Below are 18,524 nucleotides of genomic sequence, written 5' to 3'. Positions count from 1 at the left end.
ACAAAGCGGGCGGAACAAGGACCTTTAGGAGCGGGGCGGGATGCCAAGCGCAGGGTATGATGACTAAGTAACCCGCCCGAAACAGGCAATCAGGGCTTCTGCAGCACCAAACCCTAAGGTTTCCCAGTTCGCTTAGCGACCCACTAGCGCCGCTCAGCACCACTCCAAGCTGGTTGCGCAGGAGGAATTCGCAGTTAAAGCCCGACCTCGATAAACATCTCCCAGCCGACAACCTCCACGACCAGCTTCGGGACCCCATAACACCGCCAAGGTATGCTCTTGCTGCTCGATTTTGTCCCTGAGTGGTATCTGTGACGCTGACCGTGCTTTTCCACTGCAGATGGTCGCCGCAAAGAAGCATGTTGCTATCGTGAAGAAGCGTACGTTGGCCCTCCTTCTCCCTTGAAAACTATGAACATCCAGTCCGCGATTTCGCTACGGCACGATTTGCTATGCTATTATCTATCAAAAAATTTGGAAGTTGGGACGATGTCATACGTGGAAGATGGCTTTTGGCTGGGGAAATGAGCGGATATTTTGATTGAGGAACATGAGGCTGATATCGGATTTTTTTTTTTCTTGCGAGTACAGACCCGAAGCGCTTCAACCGACACCAGTCGGACATGTTCAAATGTGTCCCGACTTCATGGCGTAAACCAAAGGGTATCGACAACCGCGTTCGCAGACGGTTCAAGGGCCAGGCTGCTATGCCCAAGGTATGTGCGAATTTCTGCGTTGCGCGAAAGGATCTTGGGCGATTTCCCTACAATTGAAGCGCACGAGGTATTCTGTTCGTCGAGTGTCTTTAGATTCCCCGGGGGGGGGGGGGGGGGAGAGGGGGAATTCGGGGGGGGAGAATTCGCCTGAGCATCAATGAGCCGATCGAGTGTTATCTCCGAAGTATCCATCGCTAATAAGCAATTTCTTACACCAATAGATCGGTTATGGCAGCAACAAGAAGACAAGACACATGATCCCCTCTGGCCACAAGGTCTTCCTTGTCAAGAACCCCAAGGATGTCGAGCTTCTCCTCATGCACAACCGCACCTATGCCGCTGAGTACGTCAATTATTCCGCCCCCTGCGACGCGGCTGAGTTCATTCCTAACTCAATTCTCTCTCTGTAGGATCGCCCACGCTGTTTCTTCTTCCAAGCGCGTCGACATCATCGCCAAGGCCAAACAATTAGGCGTCAAGATCACCAATCCCAAGGGCAGAGTCACCACGGAATCATAAGCGCAGTCCGTCGTGTTTCTTTTTTGCTGGGGTCGGTGCGTGGTTGGGTGTGTGTTTTTTATGGCTCTTTTTCCTCACCCTTTTCCTCCATGTTCTTCATTACTGGGACAAGAATAAAGCGGCCGGCATATGATACGAAGGAGAGATAGATATACTTCTACTTTCTGCACCTCCTTTTTTTTCAAATTAACGAGTGGGAAAATATAATGGAAATATTTTGCTCGTTATGACTTCATCTACGGCCTGTTTAGGACATGGTGATTAGTCCATGCTGGAGCCGAATGGAAGAAGGAAAGGAAGCCATTTTGCCTCTTGCCATGGTGTAGGGAATACTGGCGTATGAGACGATTCAACTGAGATACAGGTGATTAAGATGAATGCCATTTCAACACAAACCTTTGATGTCATCTGATCCCGTTTAAAAGCTCATTGCGATACAGGATTGACTAGTAGTTACTCATGGCGAGAGCCTGTATCTGCGTCAATTTCAGTTCGCATCACTAAACCTTTTGTCTATTCCGGGATCTAATTGGTATTGAAAATAACCCAAGTCATAGAACTCGCTTCACCTTTAATAGACCATGCACCAAAAGCCATAAACAGGAAATCAAACGTAAACTCAATCGTAGCAATCAACCCCCCGCTCCTGCAGCAATATTTCCACTCTCGGATTTATCCCTGCTCATCATCTCCGAGATGCTCAAAGTTCCTATTCCCTCCACGAGCGCAGCATCACCATCAGCCCGGCCACCACCAATAATGATATCTTCTCCTTCCTCCGTCCATTCAGGAACGCTGGTGGGCCCATCCACGCCCTCTGGGGGCATAGCCCAATTGGGCATTTTACTTCTGTATTTCCAATCCCCAGCAAGGTCCGCATAAGACACTGCGTGAAGGAAGATTCCAAGCTCATGCACACCAGGATCAGTGTACAAATCAGTTCCGCAGGTTTCGCATTTCTTGCCGCTCATCTTCTCTCCTTTACGTCTTAGGTAATCGTTAACCATTTGGTCATGCTCGCGGGCAAGCAGGTCATTGATGACGTTGGGATCGCCGCCTTTGGTCATGTGTTCTGGAGGCGGGTTTTGGAATGTCTCGTACTTAAATCCAAAGTCGCCAACAGTATCAGCGGTTTCTGTCTTCCCCATCCTAGATAGGCGGGCCATTATCTCCTGGTCGTGTTCTCCCGTGTTGTCGGCCTTTCCGAGGTTACGGCCAAACACGCGTCGGTTGGAGTAAATGGGATCGTTGGTGATAGGATGCCCGAGGAATTGTAGGTGAACACGTAGTTGATGGGTTCGTCCTGTGAGAGGCAAGCAGTGGACGATACTGTAACCTTCGTCTTCAGGTGGTGATATCGTGGCTTTGCCATTATTGCCAAAGTCCAATGGCACATCGTCCGCCAGTGTTGCGGGTGGAGTAGCAGGGTCATCTTCAGAGGAAGAGGCCTTCTTCACTGCCGTTGCTGGATAGTATGCCAGTCTCCGAAATTTGCTTTTTGCTTCTTTGCCTGAGGCTCGCACTCGATTCAGACCTAGCTGATGGCTGATCTTGAGCATTGGCTGGTCGCAAAGGATGATTCCATCCGGAAATTTCCCCTTTACACGGGCGATATATTCTTTCTGCATTGTTCGTGCCCGGAGGCCATGGCTAATTCTCTCAGCGGCTTTGGGATCCTTGCCGATAAACATCACACCCGAAGTCAGTCTGTCAAGGCGGTTGCATGGTAGAGGATTGAAACCGTGGCCTCTTTCCGCGCGCATGATTTCAATAATGGAGTTGTAATTATATCGTCCGGCGGGATGAACGGGAACACCGGCGGGCTTGTCGATAACAATCATCTCGTCGTCTTCGTGGATAACCCCGATGGGGAGACTGGTAACTGGTGGCTCGTGGCGATGAAGGGTGTGCGAGACTACATCGCCATTTTTCACCTTTGAATCAACACCGCCTGGTTTTCCGTTGATTGTCACATGGCCAGATTCAATCGCTGCTCTCTATATTTCTGTCAGCTAACGGCTATGCCCAAATTTCAGAACAGCAAATCAGCGCTTGCTCACATAGTACTCCGCCGGCCTGTCTCTGAATTCCGTAGTAAATATATCCAATAAGCCCCGCCCTCTCCATCTCTCTTTACAGTAGGTATTGTATGTATAATGATAGGGCGCTACTCGGCGGAAGCCTTTCTCGAAGTAATAGGGCCTCGGCCACGGATCGCACGGAGTTACGACAACGTCCGGAGGAGGTTCAGCAACTTCAGGCTTTGCGATAGGCTTCGACGATTCCTCCATGACTGCTAAAGCCAAAGTTGGAGAAGGATGGCGACCTCGCTTGGTCAAATAAGCGAGAATGCGGGGAGATGGCGCCAGTTGTAAGGAGTTAAACAACGGCTGAAACGTGGAAAAGGGAAAAAAAAAGGAATTTCCCGAAAAAATTTGGATATATAAACGAGCAAACAGATTGCAGACGCTGTGGAAAAGAAACCGAACGCCCACTGAAAGCGCAGGAAGACCGCAGACACCGCAACTCGCCCTCTCTCGCCGTCGTTCAGCTTTCGAAAATTCAAAACGCGCAAAAAACGCGGGGACACTTATCACGTGACCTTGATCTTATCTGATGATCACTAGCACTCTAATTGGTCGCGTATCAACCTCGGCCCGCATCGCGCTCCAAACAGCAGCGTCAATGAAGCGCTTTGGACGGAAGAAAGAACAGCAAACATCTTCAAAGCCGATTCCCGCGTCTGGGGGGCGTGGAATCTGTGAATCTAGGTTATCGGGGTCTCTAGAGCCCAACTATCCGGAAAAATGGCTCTCTCGGAACTAGAACAGAAGAAACGAAGAACGAGAAATGATTATACATATCAGCTGGAGTACCGAACGCGCTGGTAAGTTGATTATCAGTCCGTTCCCCCCTGATTTACCTGGATAGCGCTGATGGCGGCATGTCTATACATAGGTCGGATAATGATATGTACGGTCATATGAACAACAGTATATATGCTTTCCTCTTCGACTCCATCATCAACACGTATTTAATAGAAAATTGTGGCCTGAATCCCTTCTCTTCGCGGTCTTCTTCAGAGCAGCCACCAGATGAACAGTTAGCCAGACAGGGGAAACTCCAACGTTCACCTCAGATTGGTCTTGTCGTTTCGTCTTTTTGCGACTTCTTTGCCTCCGTGTCATTCCCGGACGTGCTGGAACTAGGTTTGCGAGTGACCAAGCTGGGGAAGTCCAGCGTGACGTATGAGGTCGGTGTGTTTCGGAAAGGAGAGGAGCCAGTCAAGGTGGTTGGTGGGTTCACACACGTTTTTGTCGATAAGGGTACTATGAAGCCTACGAGTGATGGAATGGTCCCAGCTATTCGAAAGGGCTTGGAGAGACTGGCTCTGAAGAACAACCCGGGGTCAAAACTCTGATAAGGCCAACGCATATCCACATTATATGGCTCAAAGGGGGCTGTTATTTGCAACTTTTAAAGGGATTATGGTACTCAATCGACCAATATACGCCCTCCTTCTATCTGGATAACCGGTTTCTCGCTGGTGTCGCCAAATCGCAGCAGACCTCGCGGTGCCAAACCGATTGGCAGTCGACCAGGGATCGACCTGGTATGAGCTCCTATAGGATTTCAAGGCCCGCCGCCCTCACCATCATCACAATGAAGTGCGGTATTATTCCGCCCTACAACGTTGTCCTTTCTATTAAGACGTTGAGAGCACTCTACTGGTTCAAGCTCCAATGGGGGAGCGAGGTAGGGCGCAGGAAACAAGTTGGTCCTTACGTCTACCTTGCTTCTCCAGATCCGCCTTGCCTAATACTAGAGGATTCAAATGATTGAGGATTGGGCTCAGCTTCGCAAAATTATTTCATTGCTACTTTGATTTGAGACGGTCAAAAATGGCCTCTAATTTTTTTTCTTCCGATCAAGATGTAGATGGGAACTGGGGTGATATCACGCCAAAATCCCAATACAATCAGATTTTAAATCCCCTTCCTAACGCCTAAGCATGCTAAGTTATCCTTATTCCTTTATCGGAGTAATCGCATTTCATGACCATAACCATAATGGGAATGAAAATGAACTGGCAAAAAGATACGAGATCGGACTCTCGTAGTGGTATTTCCCGGTTTTCGAACTTTATTTTTCCGAATTTTTACTGTGCTGCACATTGAGGTCCACCTTCTTCTTCGTCTTCGTCTTCCCAGGCCGATCCACCTTGGGCATCTTTCGCCCCGAAGTCGTCCAAGTTCGCCTTTGGATCGTAGTCAACTTCATCAACGGGCTCCGCTTCAATTGGCGGCTCTGGACCTGGGAGAATATCCCGTAGCTTGTTAAGAAGGGTCTGATCCGACGCCCATCCGTCTTCCGGGAACTTAATCTCCACAGTCAAATAAAGGTCGCCGCGGGCTTCGCTTCGTTTATATGGCATGCCCTCGCCTGCGATCTTGAGAACCTGTCCTGGTCGCAAAACATCGCCAGGCTTCTTTGGGTGGGTCAGCTCTATGCCTCTTCCGTCCAGATGCTTTAATACGACTCTTGAAAACCCGCAGAGGGCTTCGGCTAGTGTGATATGAAGAACGGCGTGAAGGTCACCACCGGCGCGCTTGAACACGTCGTGCTCTGCCTCTTCCAACTGAAAGATAATATCGCCTGGTTCAACGTCAGGAATCTGGTCTCCTTCGCCTTCTAAAACGATCCTATCCCCTTGCCTACAGAGCTTTGTTAGCCAACGATAGTCCTACACCTACAGTGATTGTACGTACTTGGCGCCTCGCGGAATATAAATTTCCAGCAATTTCCGTTCTTCAGTAACTCTTTTGCCTTTGCATTTCTTGCACTTGTCCTTTGCCTGAAAAAATTTTCCGGAGCCTTCGCACACTTTACACTCCGCCGTGGCGCGAGTGACGAGGCCGGGGCCAATCTGCACGAGGGTCTCCTTGTGGCCTGTTTCGCAACATTAGCGAGAAAAACAGCCTAATCCTCAAAACGCTCACCTTGTCCATCACATGCTGAACATGTTTTTGGAGTAGCCCTCTCCTTTCCACCCCTACCCTTGCAAAGGCTGCAGATAACGTTTTTGGTACTGGCAAACTTGACAGTTCGGCCTTTGTATAGATCTTCCAGGCTTACGGTATACGTCTGCTCTTCGTTTGGACCCTTCTTGGGCTTTGGGGCTCCCGGACCATAACCAGGCATTCCTCCTCCCATTCCCATGCCGAACATAGAGTTAATTATATCGTCGAGATCGGGACCTCCCATGCCGGGACGACCCGACCCGTCAAACGCCGACATGCCGTGGGTATCGTAGATATGTCGTTTCTCATCGTCATGGAGAATGTCATATGCCTGGCTAACGGACTTGAACTTGACCTCTGCGGCTTCACGTTCGGACTCTGGGGCCTTGTCTGGGTGACTAGCGAGGGCAGCCTAAGACAACGCGAAAGGGGTTAATATGTGAAATATACATACAAAACCGGGATTTCCAGGTGGTATATACCTTTCTATAGGCCTTTCGGATCTCTTCTTTTGTCGCAGTTCTCTCAATACTTAGAACCTCTGAAAGCATAGTCAGTGGCGCTCACTCCTGTACAAAGGTTAGGGAATAAGTACCGTAGAGGTCGATCTCCTCGACCCCGGAATTCACTGCATATTAATTAATATAATAAGTTTCCAACAGCTGCTTGGTCCTCCAAGAGAAAGAGACTCCGACATGTCTTTGGCTCTCTTCACCGCAGCGGGGATCGGCGAAAGCTTACTGTTGAAAATTTTCGGATTTCACAGATATTTCGGATACACAAGAAAGCAAATTTATAGATGAAAAGCGGGTATCTCAAGTAGAGAAGTAGTAAATCTATCTCTGTCTTAAGGAGGGACGGAGGATAACCGTGAAAGAGAATGCGGAGGGACGGCGAGGAGCGGAGGCGGGAGGGTTGGAGGAGTTTGTCCGAGAGACCCTTCTGTTCAAACAAACAAATTTAATATTTATTATGAATATTTCAGTCTCGGCGTAAGAGCTTTCTAGCTTCAAACACTTCCGCCGCACCAACTGCCGCTACTCACAGACGAGAAAGGGAAACGAGGAATGGTTGTTAGCATGGGGAGTGGGCGGTGAACATTGATGAGATCAGACGAAAAACAGCTGTGATTTTTTTTTCCCCTTCATTGCTCTCCAACTGCACATCCCCTCACCCAACCAAAGCCGCGACAATGCGGCCTTCCGCCTCTCGGTTCTTTGCCCGGAGTCCATGGGTTTGCAAATCATGTAGGGCTAGTTTCTCTTCGACAACCACGCGCGCAGCAAAGAAAACCAAATCTCGCCTTCCTGACTCTCCGGCACGCACTCGTTTCGCCCCGTCTCCGACCGGATATCTCCATCTCGGATCCCTGAGAACGGCGTTATTTAACTACCTTCTCGCAAAGCGGACCGGCGGACAATTCCTTCTACGCATTGAAGACACAGATCAGGTCGGTGTTGCGCTTTCGGCTAGTTTGGAGCTTGGACATGGTACTGATTGGCGAAGAAAAGGACAATTCCTGGCGCAGAGCAGAGGCTGTATGAAGATCTACAATGGGCCGGTCTCCAGTGGGACGAAGGTATAGTTTTGTGACAAGACTTGGGTCCATACTTCAATCTACGGAGGAGCTTACACCCATCCATAGGACCCGTTGTAGGTGGACCGTATGGCCCTTACAGACAGGTAGGCAATCACCGCTAGCCATGACGCCAGTTGTACTCTACGACTGACATTAACTTGGATTCCCGCAGTCTGAACGGACGGCATTGTACAAATCCCAGGCGGAAAACCTCATCTCCACAGGCCATGCATATCGGTGCTTTTGCTCGTCGGAGCGCCTTGACAAGCTCGCGAGACATCGACATGATCTCGGCCTCGCCCCTGGATACGATGGCGCTTGCATTGATATATCAAAAGAAGAATCAGAGGAACGGGCTGCAAATGGGGAAGCCCATGTCGTTCGATTGCGAGTTGCAGAGTCCTATCCCATGTTTGAAGACATAGTATACGGCAAAACCGGACAGAACCGCGCAGGGAATGGTGGCAAAAAAGCTGAACTTGTGGACACGTTCGTTGATCCTATCCTGCTGAAGTCTGACGGATATCCCACGTACCATCTTGCAAACGTTGTGGACGACCATTTTATGAAGATTACTCACGTTATTCGGGGCACGGTATGGTGGTTGATTCACTCTCCAAGCGAACTTATCACTAACGAAAATCGCAGGAATGGATGTCCTCAACTCCGATGCATGTAGCTTTATACAATGCCTTCCAATGGCAACCACCCAAGTTCGGCCATGTCCCGCTCCTCGTTGAAAAGAACGGCCAAAAGCTCAGCAAACGCAACGCAGATATAGATATCGCGCATTTCAGGGATAAACAAGCGGTGATGCCGGACACGTTGGTCAATTTTGCTGCGTTACTAGGCTGGTCCCACCTACGGAAATCAGATGTGTTTAGTCTGAAGGAGCTAGAAGAGATCGTATGCATTTCCCCTTATCCGTTCTCTGCTCTTAGCACTACTAATGCTAGAACAGTTCGATTTGAAAATCACTAAGGGCAATACGACTGTAGCTTTTGAGAAGCTCTGGTTCTTGCAAAAATCCCATGCCCAGCGGTATGCAGCGACGGGCGGACCGAAGTTTGATGAGTTGGTTCGGCTCGTGTCAAATGCTGCCGAATCAGTATATACTCCCGAGCAATAGTCAGTCTCAAAGTCTCGAATGTTTCCCATGCCACTAACACGTACGCAATAGTTCTCCTATCCTGAAATCCCGGAATCTCAAAGAATATGTTTCTTCGATTTTACGCGAGGGCCCTCGCTCTTATACAAATCCAACCGAATTCATCAACGTCAATAAATCATTCTTCACTCAAACTATCGATAGGCCAGCTTATACTCCCGCCACCACCACTTCCAGCGGGGATGAATCAACAAAGATCCCCATTTCAGCCCTTCACACTGCTGCAGCTGCCCTCTCCATGGTTCCTGCATCGCACTGGAACTCAGAGACACACCGTGCCAACATCGAGGCATATATGTACACAGATCCCTCCCCTGAACTCGGACCTAAAGAGCAAAAGACATCACAGCAGCTTTTTAGAAAAGAACTATATCACTATCTACGATGGGCCTTGTCGGGCGGCGCTCCCGGGATAGGTATACCATCGACCATGGAAATCCTCGGTCGGGAGGAGAGTGTCAAACGGTTAGACGAAGCGAGGGAAACAACAAAGTCATTAGCTTCGGCGGAGAGGAGAGACATCAGGCGCCCCATGGATCAGAAGGAGAGCGACAAAGGTAGTAACGAGTGGATGGGTTCGTTGGCCGGAGCCGCAAAATAGGTTTTTCTGGGAGAGAACAAAGATGGACGACGGAGACTTTAGCGGGAGTGGGAGGCTTGACGGAGCTACATCTGGTATTATAGAGAGCACTTATCATAGTTGTACGATTAAAATAGACGATGTAATTTAAGCCCACCTGCCGCATCCATTGAGCTTATGCGATCGCCATCGAGATCTCCTATTTAACATTATGCCCATATTATTCCTTAGCGCCCCAGTGTAAAAGGCGGGATCTGCGCCAAAATCGCACACCTATTCCGGTAGTTTGTGCTGAGAATTTTCCGGCCACAGCGGCGTCATCCAGCAGAGAGGTCTGAGACCTTGCCAACCGCCCCTCCAAGTTCCACGCCGGACTTGAACGAGTCTTGGGGTTCCGAGAGCATGAAGATGTCCTTTGGTGGCCTTAGCCAAAAGAGCCGTTTGTTTCCCTGGGACACCCTTAAACTGACTTGTTAGTAGGACTGCATTTTTTTCAAAGCCTCCCTAGTTCATTCAAAGGAGGTAATCCACTCCCGGCCAAATAGCGAGGGACTTATGAGCAAAGTCTTCAATTCTGACAATGCGGGTTTTTTTGGTTGTGAAGAGGGACTCCTTGTCTGGCGCGGGTCAATTGCGCGTGGAAATCGAAAGTTGAATTGCGTGTCAACGTGTTATGGCTTTTAACCAGATCCTGATTGATATAAACTGCGGGGTGGAGGCTCACTGAAACAGTCACATTGCATGTAGGAATTTGATAAATATTGAAGCTTTCAAAATTCAGGACATTTTGGTATTGATGCAACGGCCGATAATCAAGCCTAGGTGCAAAGTAGTTTAATATCTTAATTGAAGTATGAACACAGAGGGACATATATAAAGCTGTCCTGCTTTCTCTTCTGATTGACCCTTGAAGATTTTGTGAGAAAAGTGTAATAACGTTTGTAGTCAATCTTTTGGTGCTGACCTTGTGCACCCTGTCATAACCCGCGCCAAAATTAGGAAAAAAAAATAACAATTTTAATGGGCAGTTGAGCCAGACTCAACTAGGAGGAATCCTGAGGAGCCAATGCTTTGGTCTTGTCAGCACCTACCAAAGATAATAGGCAGGGTCTTGACGCATCAGCTGCTGGCCGATGCTATGATACATGGTGAATAGCCATCCGTAGTTGTCCCGACAGACAAAGCAATTGCTCAGTTGTGGCAATCTCTGGCGCTATGATAATTTCGATAGCATGTCCGTTGTTACTATTTATGCGTGCCATGAACCTCCTAGCAGTGTTGATCCACATTCTTGCCCTGGAGGAGGTACTGCCCCGGCTCTAGTCACGAGGATACCCTCGCGGAGTTGGGAACGAATTCCAGGCCAGCGAGCACAGGCCTTTGGATAGGCTCGCGACACCAAACCCTTTCACGGGTGGGACGAGGGTTGGGCCGCTGTGTGGAGTGGCAGGCCAGGAAGGAACGCCAATGATTGAGGCACCTCGGAAAATCCCCTGGAGCGGGAGAGGCCACACTCAACTTCTAAATCCCACCATTCTTCAAGTTGTAAGTTCATGCCAAACAGAATCTTTGTGCAGTCTCCCTTTCTTTCAGCAGTGAGTGTAAGGGATCCTTGGATCACCCGCCTGGGCCCATCAAGCTCTGTTCAGCGAGTGGGGAGCCGGAGGGGGTGATCAACCACAAAAAAGAACAAAACCCATTTTTTATGGATAAGGGAGCATATGGATATTTAGGGGCACTTCCCAGCCATAGAATACAGTCACTCCGGACGGAGAAACTGTCAGCGCTTCCAGCACCTCGTTTATATTCTTTGAGGCTGTTCTGCAACATGTGAGGGGAGTGGTCGGTGGCTATGAAGGACACAAGCATTTTGAGGCTTCACGTATGCAAAAGCTTAGCTGGAAGGCCTGGTAAGTGGTAGTAAATTTGTTAAGAGCTCATAATAAATCATATTTTTGAATAGCTGATTGATTGTGAGGAGGAGGAGAGGAAGAGAAGAGGATGTGGCGGCGAGGAGGTTGGGGGTTTATATAGGGGGCGATATCACGTGGGCCAAGGGTCAGCGCGCTCACTTTCCCGTCACTCGAAGGTGGGATTTCATTCACTCTAGATTCAGAGAGCTGCTGTGAATCCTGCATGTGGTGAGACTTACCGTTTACCAGTCACCCCATCCTCTCTTTATGTGAGCTGTAAGCGCTCATATGGGTAGCTTGTTATTGAATTCCACCTTGAATTCTCTGAAAGACAGATAGAGTTATAAGACACCATTTTTATGTTATATAAATACAAGTCCATGTAGACACCTATGTTGATACAATCACGAACCAAGAGCAAGATACCACCACTCCTTCACTGTCCAGCCTCCCTTAGCTTTGGCATCATCTTCCATGCCATCTTCTCTCACATGCCGAACGGCTCCCACAACATATAGCCACTGCAGGACCAACTCTACCTCCCATGTCCCAAGATATGGCTGCATGATTCGCCCGATAGTATCTGCTCCAGCACCTGGGATAGCGGCCAATAGTCCCACAACAGCCCCAACCGCGAGCTCCCACAGTAGCTTTGAAAATTGTCCGTGTACATCTACCCAGAGTGGAACCTTGGGAAGAGTCGACGAGGTACCGAACTCGCTCACGGTTATATCCGTATTGGGTATTGGTGTCTGGTCGATCTTTTCCGCCAACGGATTGCCATATATGTATCTATCGGGGACCGGATGAATCTCCACGTCAAAGCGCAACTTCGTCTTATCCATCATTCGAGTGAGATACCCACGCTCCGTGAGCCCGTATTTGTTTCGTGGCGGGTTTAGCGGCTGGATCGTAACGCGTCCCTGTGTTGCCAGGTTGATCATGACCAGAATGTCACCGTCGTCTGCCCCATATTCTAGTTTGTATTTTCCTTCTGATTGAATCGCAGGGTCCAAAATGGCGAGCTTAAAATGTAGCGCTCGTCTCAACTGCACCGCCTCAACCGCTCGTTTGCGGCCAAATGCATGCAGAAAATGCTCAGTGACATCGTAGTTCCGGCCTGGGGTGACCTTTCCACGATTACTCATGGATATAACGCGCTCCGTGATCAGGGATTGTATTGCCTCCCCAATGAGCTCTTCACCAAAGCGCTCGAGAATTTGCCGAGCCTCAGTGGGCCGGTATGTTTCTTCCGTCGTGATTACGTTGGCGCGAACCCAGGTTTTTGCAACTTCCAGGCGTCTTATCGACTCGGCTTTGTTATTCTCGCCTAGAGTAGAAACAGTATTTGGGCGCTTTTGACCAACAGGAACTGAAAACGGTACGTTGGCATATAGTGTCCGTTTCCGTGGAATCGTAGTTTGCGCATTGTGCTGGTACAGCTCGTCAATATCAAGCATCTGCTCTGTTCGAACGTCGAAGATGCTGACGAACTGTTCGTGAGTCGCTGGAAGGCTTGGAACCTTCTGGAGACTAGGCCTTTCAAGCTGTTCCTCTGCCCAGTTAACCACCGATTCCCAATCGTACTCTTGCAAATTGTTGTAGTCGATGTTCGGCACAAGGTCATTTTCGTAGGCTTCAATGTAACGCTCTTGAAAATCCCGCTGCATCTTAGCCATCTGCAGCCTATGCCGCGATACTATACTTTTACCACGATCTTGGATGAATTTCGAATCATAGTCGGGGAAAACAGACGTGACTAACGGCCAGTCGATCAATTTGCCCTCTAAACCTCCTGCCAACGTGCGTACAACCACTATCGCGACAGTGAGCTTTTGAGCGATCCGCTGAGGGAAATCTTTTGCATATCGAACGCGCTTGAATATGCGATCCACGGATTTTACCGCTCCTTGCGCGGCCTTCGTGGTTTCCTGAAGCTGCGTGAGACGTCTACCAGATTGAGCATCTGCTCTCTGTGGCTGAACAGAGCCCTTTTGAGGCATCCAACCTAAGGCTAACGGTTTATACCGAGCGGGAAATGCTTCCATGATAGCGCGAGATGTTGCCAGTCGAGTTACCGGTGGCTCCATGGGCTTTCGCTGTTGAGGAGGGGGCTGATCAATCTCGAAACGAATTGGGCCTTCTAATGGGGCGCTTTCGAAGGGTCCAGGGATTGCATGGTCAATGTATCTCAACATCTCATCCGGTGGGCCATCAGGAAATTCATTCCTTAGTTCCCAGTCCCTAACGGTATCTATATCGGAGAAGAAGCCGGTTGAAGCTGGATCTGCAACGTTAGATAAGTCTACGCTGCGTTTCCTCGATGTAGATAAGATATCATTCAACCCATTCGGTAGAGATTCTAGTTTCGGCATTGCCGCTTTTTTCCTATAGCTGCGCCTCCGCCGGGTCATGTAGCACACTCCGGTTCCAAATGTCCCGGTCGCTGCATTGAATGTCTGAGGTGGTGACATGAGCATCAAAAGTAGGCTAGGTTTCCAGTTTGCGCCAAATACCATACCAGCGTAACCTTCGTCAAGAGGCCAGGGCCTGAGAACAGGAGGCCTGGCGATTGCTGGAGCATACGGTGCAGGGATCGAAAGAGAATCCAGGAAGGGACTCGTAGACGGCATTTTTTGAAGACTTTTGAGCCGTCGAACCCTTCTGTAGCATTCACCAGCTCCAAAATCCCCGCGTCCGAATGAACGGCCATCTTCAATGAACCGAAGGGTACGCGGCTTGGGTTGCCGTGGGCGGAATTTGGCTGGAATATAATTCAATGTGACCCGAACTTCATTTTCGACCTCAGGTAGCTTTAAGTCATGACCGGCAAAGCCTTTGTGTGACTTCTTCAGAGATGGATCAATGGTGGCCTTGGGGTGTAGATACAGTTGAGGGTCCGCGCTGAGCATGGCGCTTTGCAAGTCCCGAATCATGGGATCCATCGAGTCTATATCTGGCTTGGCGATTAGGCTCTTTGTCACCATAAGCCCTTTGGAGTTCTTCCCACTAAAAGTGAGCTGTCGAAGCTTTCCGGCGTCAACCAACGATTTAACGGCGGATCTGATTGTGCGCATGTCAGGCTTCTCTGTCCTTGTTTTGAGCCAGACAGTGCTGAAAGGATACCACAGCTCAGTACCTAGCGGGTGAGCTCCTCCGCACTGTTCTATGATGTCCATTACAATCTTTCGTCGCTGGAATGCAATGGAGCCTCCTCTGGAGTCCTTCTTGACACTTGATTTTGAGGTTTCGTCTTTGGCCTCGGATGGAGCGACGCTGGAAGGGACAGAAAGTGGTTTCGTTTCCAATGCCTCTATGGACATATCGGCGTGTGCCCCGTTAGCCTTAGTTGCCTGGCCTCCAGATCCGGTCGGGACCCCAATCTCGTCCCTAGGTACGCTTGTATGTATTTCCATCGGTATTACTTCGAATTGCTCTTCCTGAGTTGGTGCGTGGAGTGTGCCAGGGGGTACAACCGGTGAGTCAACATCATGCTCTTTGGACTTATTGCGTTGTGTAGTAGCGGTCGGAACCGAGTTGGAGCTCTGTTGAGCGGCCAACTCTAAATCCAACGGATTTTCATCTACAACTTCACCAGAACTGTCCTGGGATTGAGCAAGAGTATCTGCCTTCCCATTTTGGCTTCGTTCCAGTACATAGTTCAGTTCAACGTTCGGCGCTGACCCTTGTTGCTGTTGTAGTTCACCGTTAATATCGGTGATATTCTGCGTCCCGCTCGAAGCGGAAGCATCAGCACTAGCATAGACATCTTGTGCGATCTGACGAGGCTTAGAGTCACGCGTGAAACGGCGCTTTTTCGGAGGTCTACCCCTCCGCGGTTTCTCAGGCACTGTTTGGGCCTGGCCGGGGTTGATATCGTCAAGGCTAGACGGCTTTCGCTTTCTAGCAGACCTCTCAGTTATGGCACTAGCGCTATCCGCGTCACGAGGGGTGGCCTCCGTCGAGGCCGCAAGTTGGCCGTTTTGCTCCTCGGGAAGAGAATCTACCATAGAATCTCTTATCTTGTCAATAGATCTATCCACCGACGACCTCTCGCTTAGCCGGCTACTAGAGCGCGGGGCGGCGGCCGCTGCAATCTCTTTAGCTCCAGAAGACCGTGTCAGTCGCACTGACACAGGTTCGTTTTCAGAGACCCCAGCTGTCGTTTCATCGGCGAACCAGCTGAACTCGTTCAGCCTTGGTAATTTGAAAATTGCAACGCGACTCCGGGCTGGACGGCCTTGCCTCATCCCAAAAGCCCTTCTTTTGCCAACTGGCGTTAAATAAAGACCAGGAACTGGTCTTTCGAGTGTTAGAGTACTGTATGCTGTCCAGCTTTCGTCGTAGCCCTTGGCTTTGAGTCGGTCCAGCTCCGACATCTGTTCAAGATCGTTCATTTTCTTTCTTCGCTTAGATTTATGCATATCGCTAACCACAGGAATCTTGCTCATCTCTTCCAAGTCTCTAAGCCCGGCATCGGGTGCCGTACGTTTAATTCCGTCTTTGATGTCGCTTTGTAGTCCTGCTGAGACACTACGTGATATTGCTCTCGTGGCGTCTTGTGACCGCCATCGGCTTCCAAATCGAACGCCTTTCCATCAAATTAGCATACTTTACGTTCTGGGTATTATAAAATGTTACTTACCAAATGTGCCGTCACGGAGACACACCACAGCCGGGTCACGGTGCGTAACAACATAGTCGTTGGGCTTGGCAGATTCTAAACACTCTCGGAGAGTAGCATTTCCTTGCTTTACGAGATTTGGGGGCTCCTTTGTGATCACAAACCCATGTGCGTCGAGCTCAGGCTTTGCATCAATCGGAGGAGGACGAGTTGCACCTTTCTTAACGGGGGTTTCGACGGCTTCCCAAGAAGCTTGGCCATCTTCAACGAGTGCTGCGAAATTTCGGACGGAGTACTGAACAAAGTAGGAAATGGTGCCACGAAGGGCCGTATCGCGGACCAAAGACAGATGTCGTAGATGGAGAGGTTGTGAATATTGCCATGAATCGACAAGGCGAGACAAAAGAGCTTCAATTGGCCGCCTAAAGAATATGCCCATTGATTCTCCAGCGATTTCCTGTTTCTAAATTTCAGCATATGTTGCAAAAGGAGGAAAATTAGAGTATGCGATGGGGACGTACCAAATTGTCCATTCCTCTTGTCCCGGCCTTATCAACTAGGCTGAAGATGAAATTTGGGAGACTTTGATCCGGAGTCCATTGGGGAATTCTGCGACCAGCATCTCGGACGATACTTTGTTTGACATCGCTTGGCTGAAGGGTACCAGCCCCTGACATATCCTCTATGGCCTCGGTTTGCGCCTGGGCCTCGTCCAGGTCATCGTCCTGTTGGAGGGACGCAATAACAGCAGAGCTGTCCTCATGAAATAGTTGGATATCTTTCTCTGTAGGTTCACGGATAAGCATGATAGACGCGTGCGAGGATCGCATCGCCTCGGAATACTGTGAAAGGGCTTGGACACGTCGCACGCATCCAATCGCTTCCAGCTTCCTGATGGCTCGTCGTAGAACCTTTGAGCGCCAGAGCTCCGTCATTCCCAGCTTTTCTTTCAGGTCATTTCTCGTGATCACTCTGTGCTCTCTCAAGCACCCAAATAGTTTGTCCAGCAGGGCAGAGAAATCAATCATCTCGTCGAACTGGGGATTCCCAACACGTTCACTCTCGGGCCGGATCGACTGGGAGATCTCCGCTGGCGCTGAGGCAGCATACTTGCGTAAAATGCACAAGCTCGTTCTTGCGCCCTTGTATTGAATCGCCTTCTTCTCGATGTAGCCCTTCTGCTGGAGCGTATCGGTCCGTTTGGGCACAGAACGCTTATCTTGACCGCTGAGCCTGACGAGGTCACCTTGGACTACTCCTCTAGACTTGTGAGATGCGATGATGGACAGAAGGGTAAACTCTAAAGGGAAAATGCGATAGTTGTCAGGCTTATGGCCCGTGATCGTGAGCCACATGCGCTCTTGCGAAACAAAGACACGGAATGCATCCTGTGCGGCTTCCTTTGGTCCGGCCGTGTTCTCAGAAATGAGAGATGGATCTATCTCTCCTGATAAGGGTGTCTGTGACGGGTTGCTTGCCAGGACTTGATCCAAGGTGAAGCCATTTCCTTCTCCGTTCTTTCCGACTGAAACCTCGGGATGCCGTGTCAACCACGCCCATAGACAACATTTCAGCCGATGGTCAACCTTTGGCGAACGTGCTGTCCTACGTCCAGTGCCGTTATGCAAACTTTGTGTAGCATAGACGGCGTCAACAAAGCCCAGCACTTCAGCTGGGGATGCACCTGGAGTTCTTCGTCAGCGCCAGCGCAAAAACCTAGAAAGCAACCTTGGGAAACTGAAGTATGTTTAGATCCCAGACGATATCTTGGAACCGTGAGGAATTAAGCGAGAAATAGGAAAAACGGTTCTCCGCTCGGTGCAAAGCCCCTGACGGGGGCAGAAAAAAGAAAAAGAAAATTTCCAGCCCATGCAGGAGGGCGAACGTCTAGAAGACTTACCGCGGTCGCCACACAGGGAGATCTCTTCCAGTACAGACTCGATGACGGATCTGAAGCTCTTTGCCATAATGGAACATCTTTGCTGGCCTATGCAAAATGCCACTAACTCCGGAGGAACAAGCCTGGATGGGGCATTAATGTGGTGAGCTGCTGATGGAGACGGCGCGATTCGAACTTGCGACTTTGACGATTCTTCGTTTTTCGGCGGTTGCAGGTGTGTGGCGGTTCTCCACCGAAAACAAGCCACCCGCAGCCCCGAAGCCTGTATCACGTGAAAATATTGGACTAGTCTAGAGTAGGTTTAGCGCGTGTCTACATTAATCAGCCAATGGGAAACAGTTTAAAATAAGCCAATCAGAGGAGAAGAACCAGCTCGAACTTCCATGCACTCTCAGCCAATAGCAGCTGGCCGATCGGCGGCCGTTTTGGAGTGACATCACCGCTGGAATGCGCTTCCGAGAAAATCCAGCAAGCAAGCAAGACTACGGAGTACCATCCATCTCG

General features: G+C 49.7%; 7 protein-coding genes across 7 annotated transcripts; 4 read left to right on the top strand and 3 right to left on the bottom strand.

The window, feature by feature from the left end:
* Positions 1-193: 193 nt before the first annotated feature.
* CIMG_09506 (60S ribosomal protein L32) lies at positions 194-1,634 on the top strand. The gene is made up of 5 exons (XM_001239884.2): positions 194-271; positions 341-380; positions 592-716; positions 938-1,059; positions 1,127-1,634. Exons 2-5 carry the CDS (start codon positions 341-343, stop codon positions 1,233-1,235), a joined length of 396 nt encoding a protein of 131 aa, XP_001239885.1. The 5' UTR covers positions 194-271; the 3' UTR covers positions 1,236-1,634.
* CIMG_09505 (pseudouridine synthase) lies at positions 1,615-3,770 on the bottom strand. The gene is made up of 2 exons (XM_001239883.2): positions 3,296-3,770; positions 1,615-3,232 (listed from the first exon to the last, which is right to left on the bottom strand). The coding sequence occupies exons 1-2, from the start codon at positions 3,524-3,526 to the stop codon at positions 1,868-1,870; spliced, it is 1,596 nt and encodes a 531-aa protein (XP_001239884.1). The 5' UTR covers positions 3,527-3,770; the 3' UTR covers positions 1,615-1,867.
* Positions 3,771-3,987: 217 nt separating this feature from the next.
* Positions 3,988-5,239, top strand: CIMG_09504 (thioesterase). The gene is made up of 2 exons (XM_001239882.2): positions 3,988-4,122; positions 4,194-5,239. Exons 1-2 carry the CDS (start codon positions 4,043-4,045, stop codon positions 4,654-4,656), a joined length of 543 nt encoding a protein of 180 aa, XP_001239883.1. The 5' UTR covers positions 3,988-4,042; the 3' UTR covers positions 4,657-5,239.
* CIMG_09503 (DnaJ domain-containing protein) lies at positions 5,089-7,453 on the bottom strand. Its single transcript, XM_001239881.2, has 6 exons — positions 6,998-7,453; positions 6,852-6,884; positions 6,739-6,797; positions 6,236-6,668; positions 6,005-6,185; positions 5,089-5,950 (listed from the first exon to the last, which is right to left on the bottom strand). Coding segments are annotated over exons 1-6 (1,263 nt in total). The 5' UTR covers positions 6,999-7,453; the 3' UTR covers positions 5,089-5,394.
* On the top strand, positions 7,436-9,734 carry CIMG_09502 (glutamyl-tRNA synthetase). Its single transcript, XM_001239880.2, has 7 exons — positions 7,436-7,706; positions 7,763-7,835; positions 7,902-7,939; positions 8,008-8,430; positions 8,484-8,741; positions 8,797-8,963; positions 9,016-9,734. Exons 1-7 carry the CDS (start codon positions 7,449-7,451, stop codon positions 9,602-9,604), a joined length of 1,806 nt encoding a protein of 601 aa, XP_001239881.2. The 5' UTR covers positions 7,436-7,448; the 3' UTR covers positions 9,605-9,734.
* A 1,109-nt stretch (positions 9,735-10,843) lies between these two features.
* Positions 10,844-11,497, top strand: CIMG_09500 (uncharacterized protein; the record flags this gene model as incomplete). The annotated part of the gene is made up of 3 exons (XM_001239878.2): positions 10,844-10,888; positions 10,946-11,128; positions 11,336-11,497. The coding sequence occupies 3 exons, from the start codon at positions 10,844-10,846 to the stop codon at positions 11,495-11,497; spliced, it is 390 nt and encodes a 129-aa protein (XP_001239879.2).
* A 319-nt stretch (positions 11,498-11,816) lies between these two features.
* CIMG_09499 (transcription factor C subunit 3) lies at positions 11,817-18,202 on the bottom strand. The gene is made up of 4 exons (XM_001239877.2): positions 18,021-18,202; positions 16,642-17,804; positions 16,142-16,577; positions 11,817-16,087 (listed from the first exon to the last, which is right to left on the bottom strand). Exons 1-4 carry the CDS (start codon positions 18,085-18,087, stop codon positions 11,901-11,903), a joined length of 5,853 nt encoding a protein of 1,950 aa, XP_001239878.1. The 5' UTR covers positions 18,088-18,202; the 3' UTR covers positions 11,817-11,900.
* Positions 18,203-18,524: the final 322 nt, after the last annotated feature.

This window comes from Coccidioides immitis (genome assembly GCF_000149335.2).
Source record: "Coccidioides immitis RS genomic scaffold supercont3.5, whole genome shotgun sequence".
NCBI classification, from domain to species: Eukaryota; Fungi; Ascomycota; class Eurotiomycetes; order Onygenales; family Onygenaceae; genus Coccidioides; species Coccidioides immitis.
The sequence above is the reverse complement of the archived record's forward strand: the minus strand, read 5'-3'. Positions and strand labels throughout refer to the sequence as shown.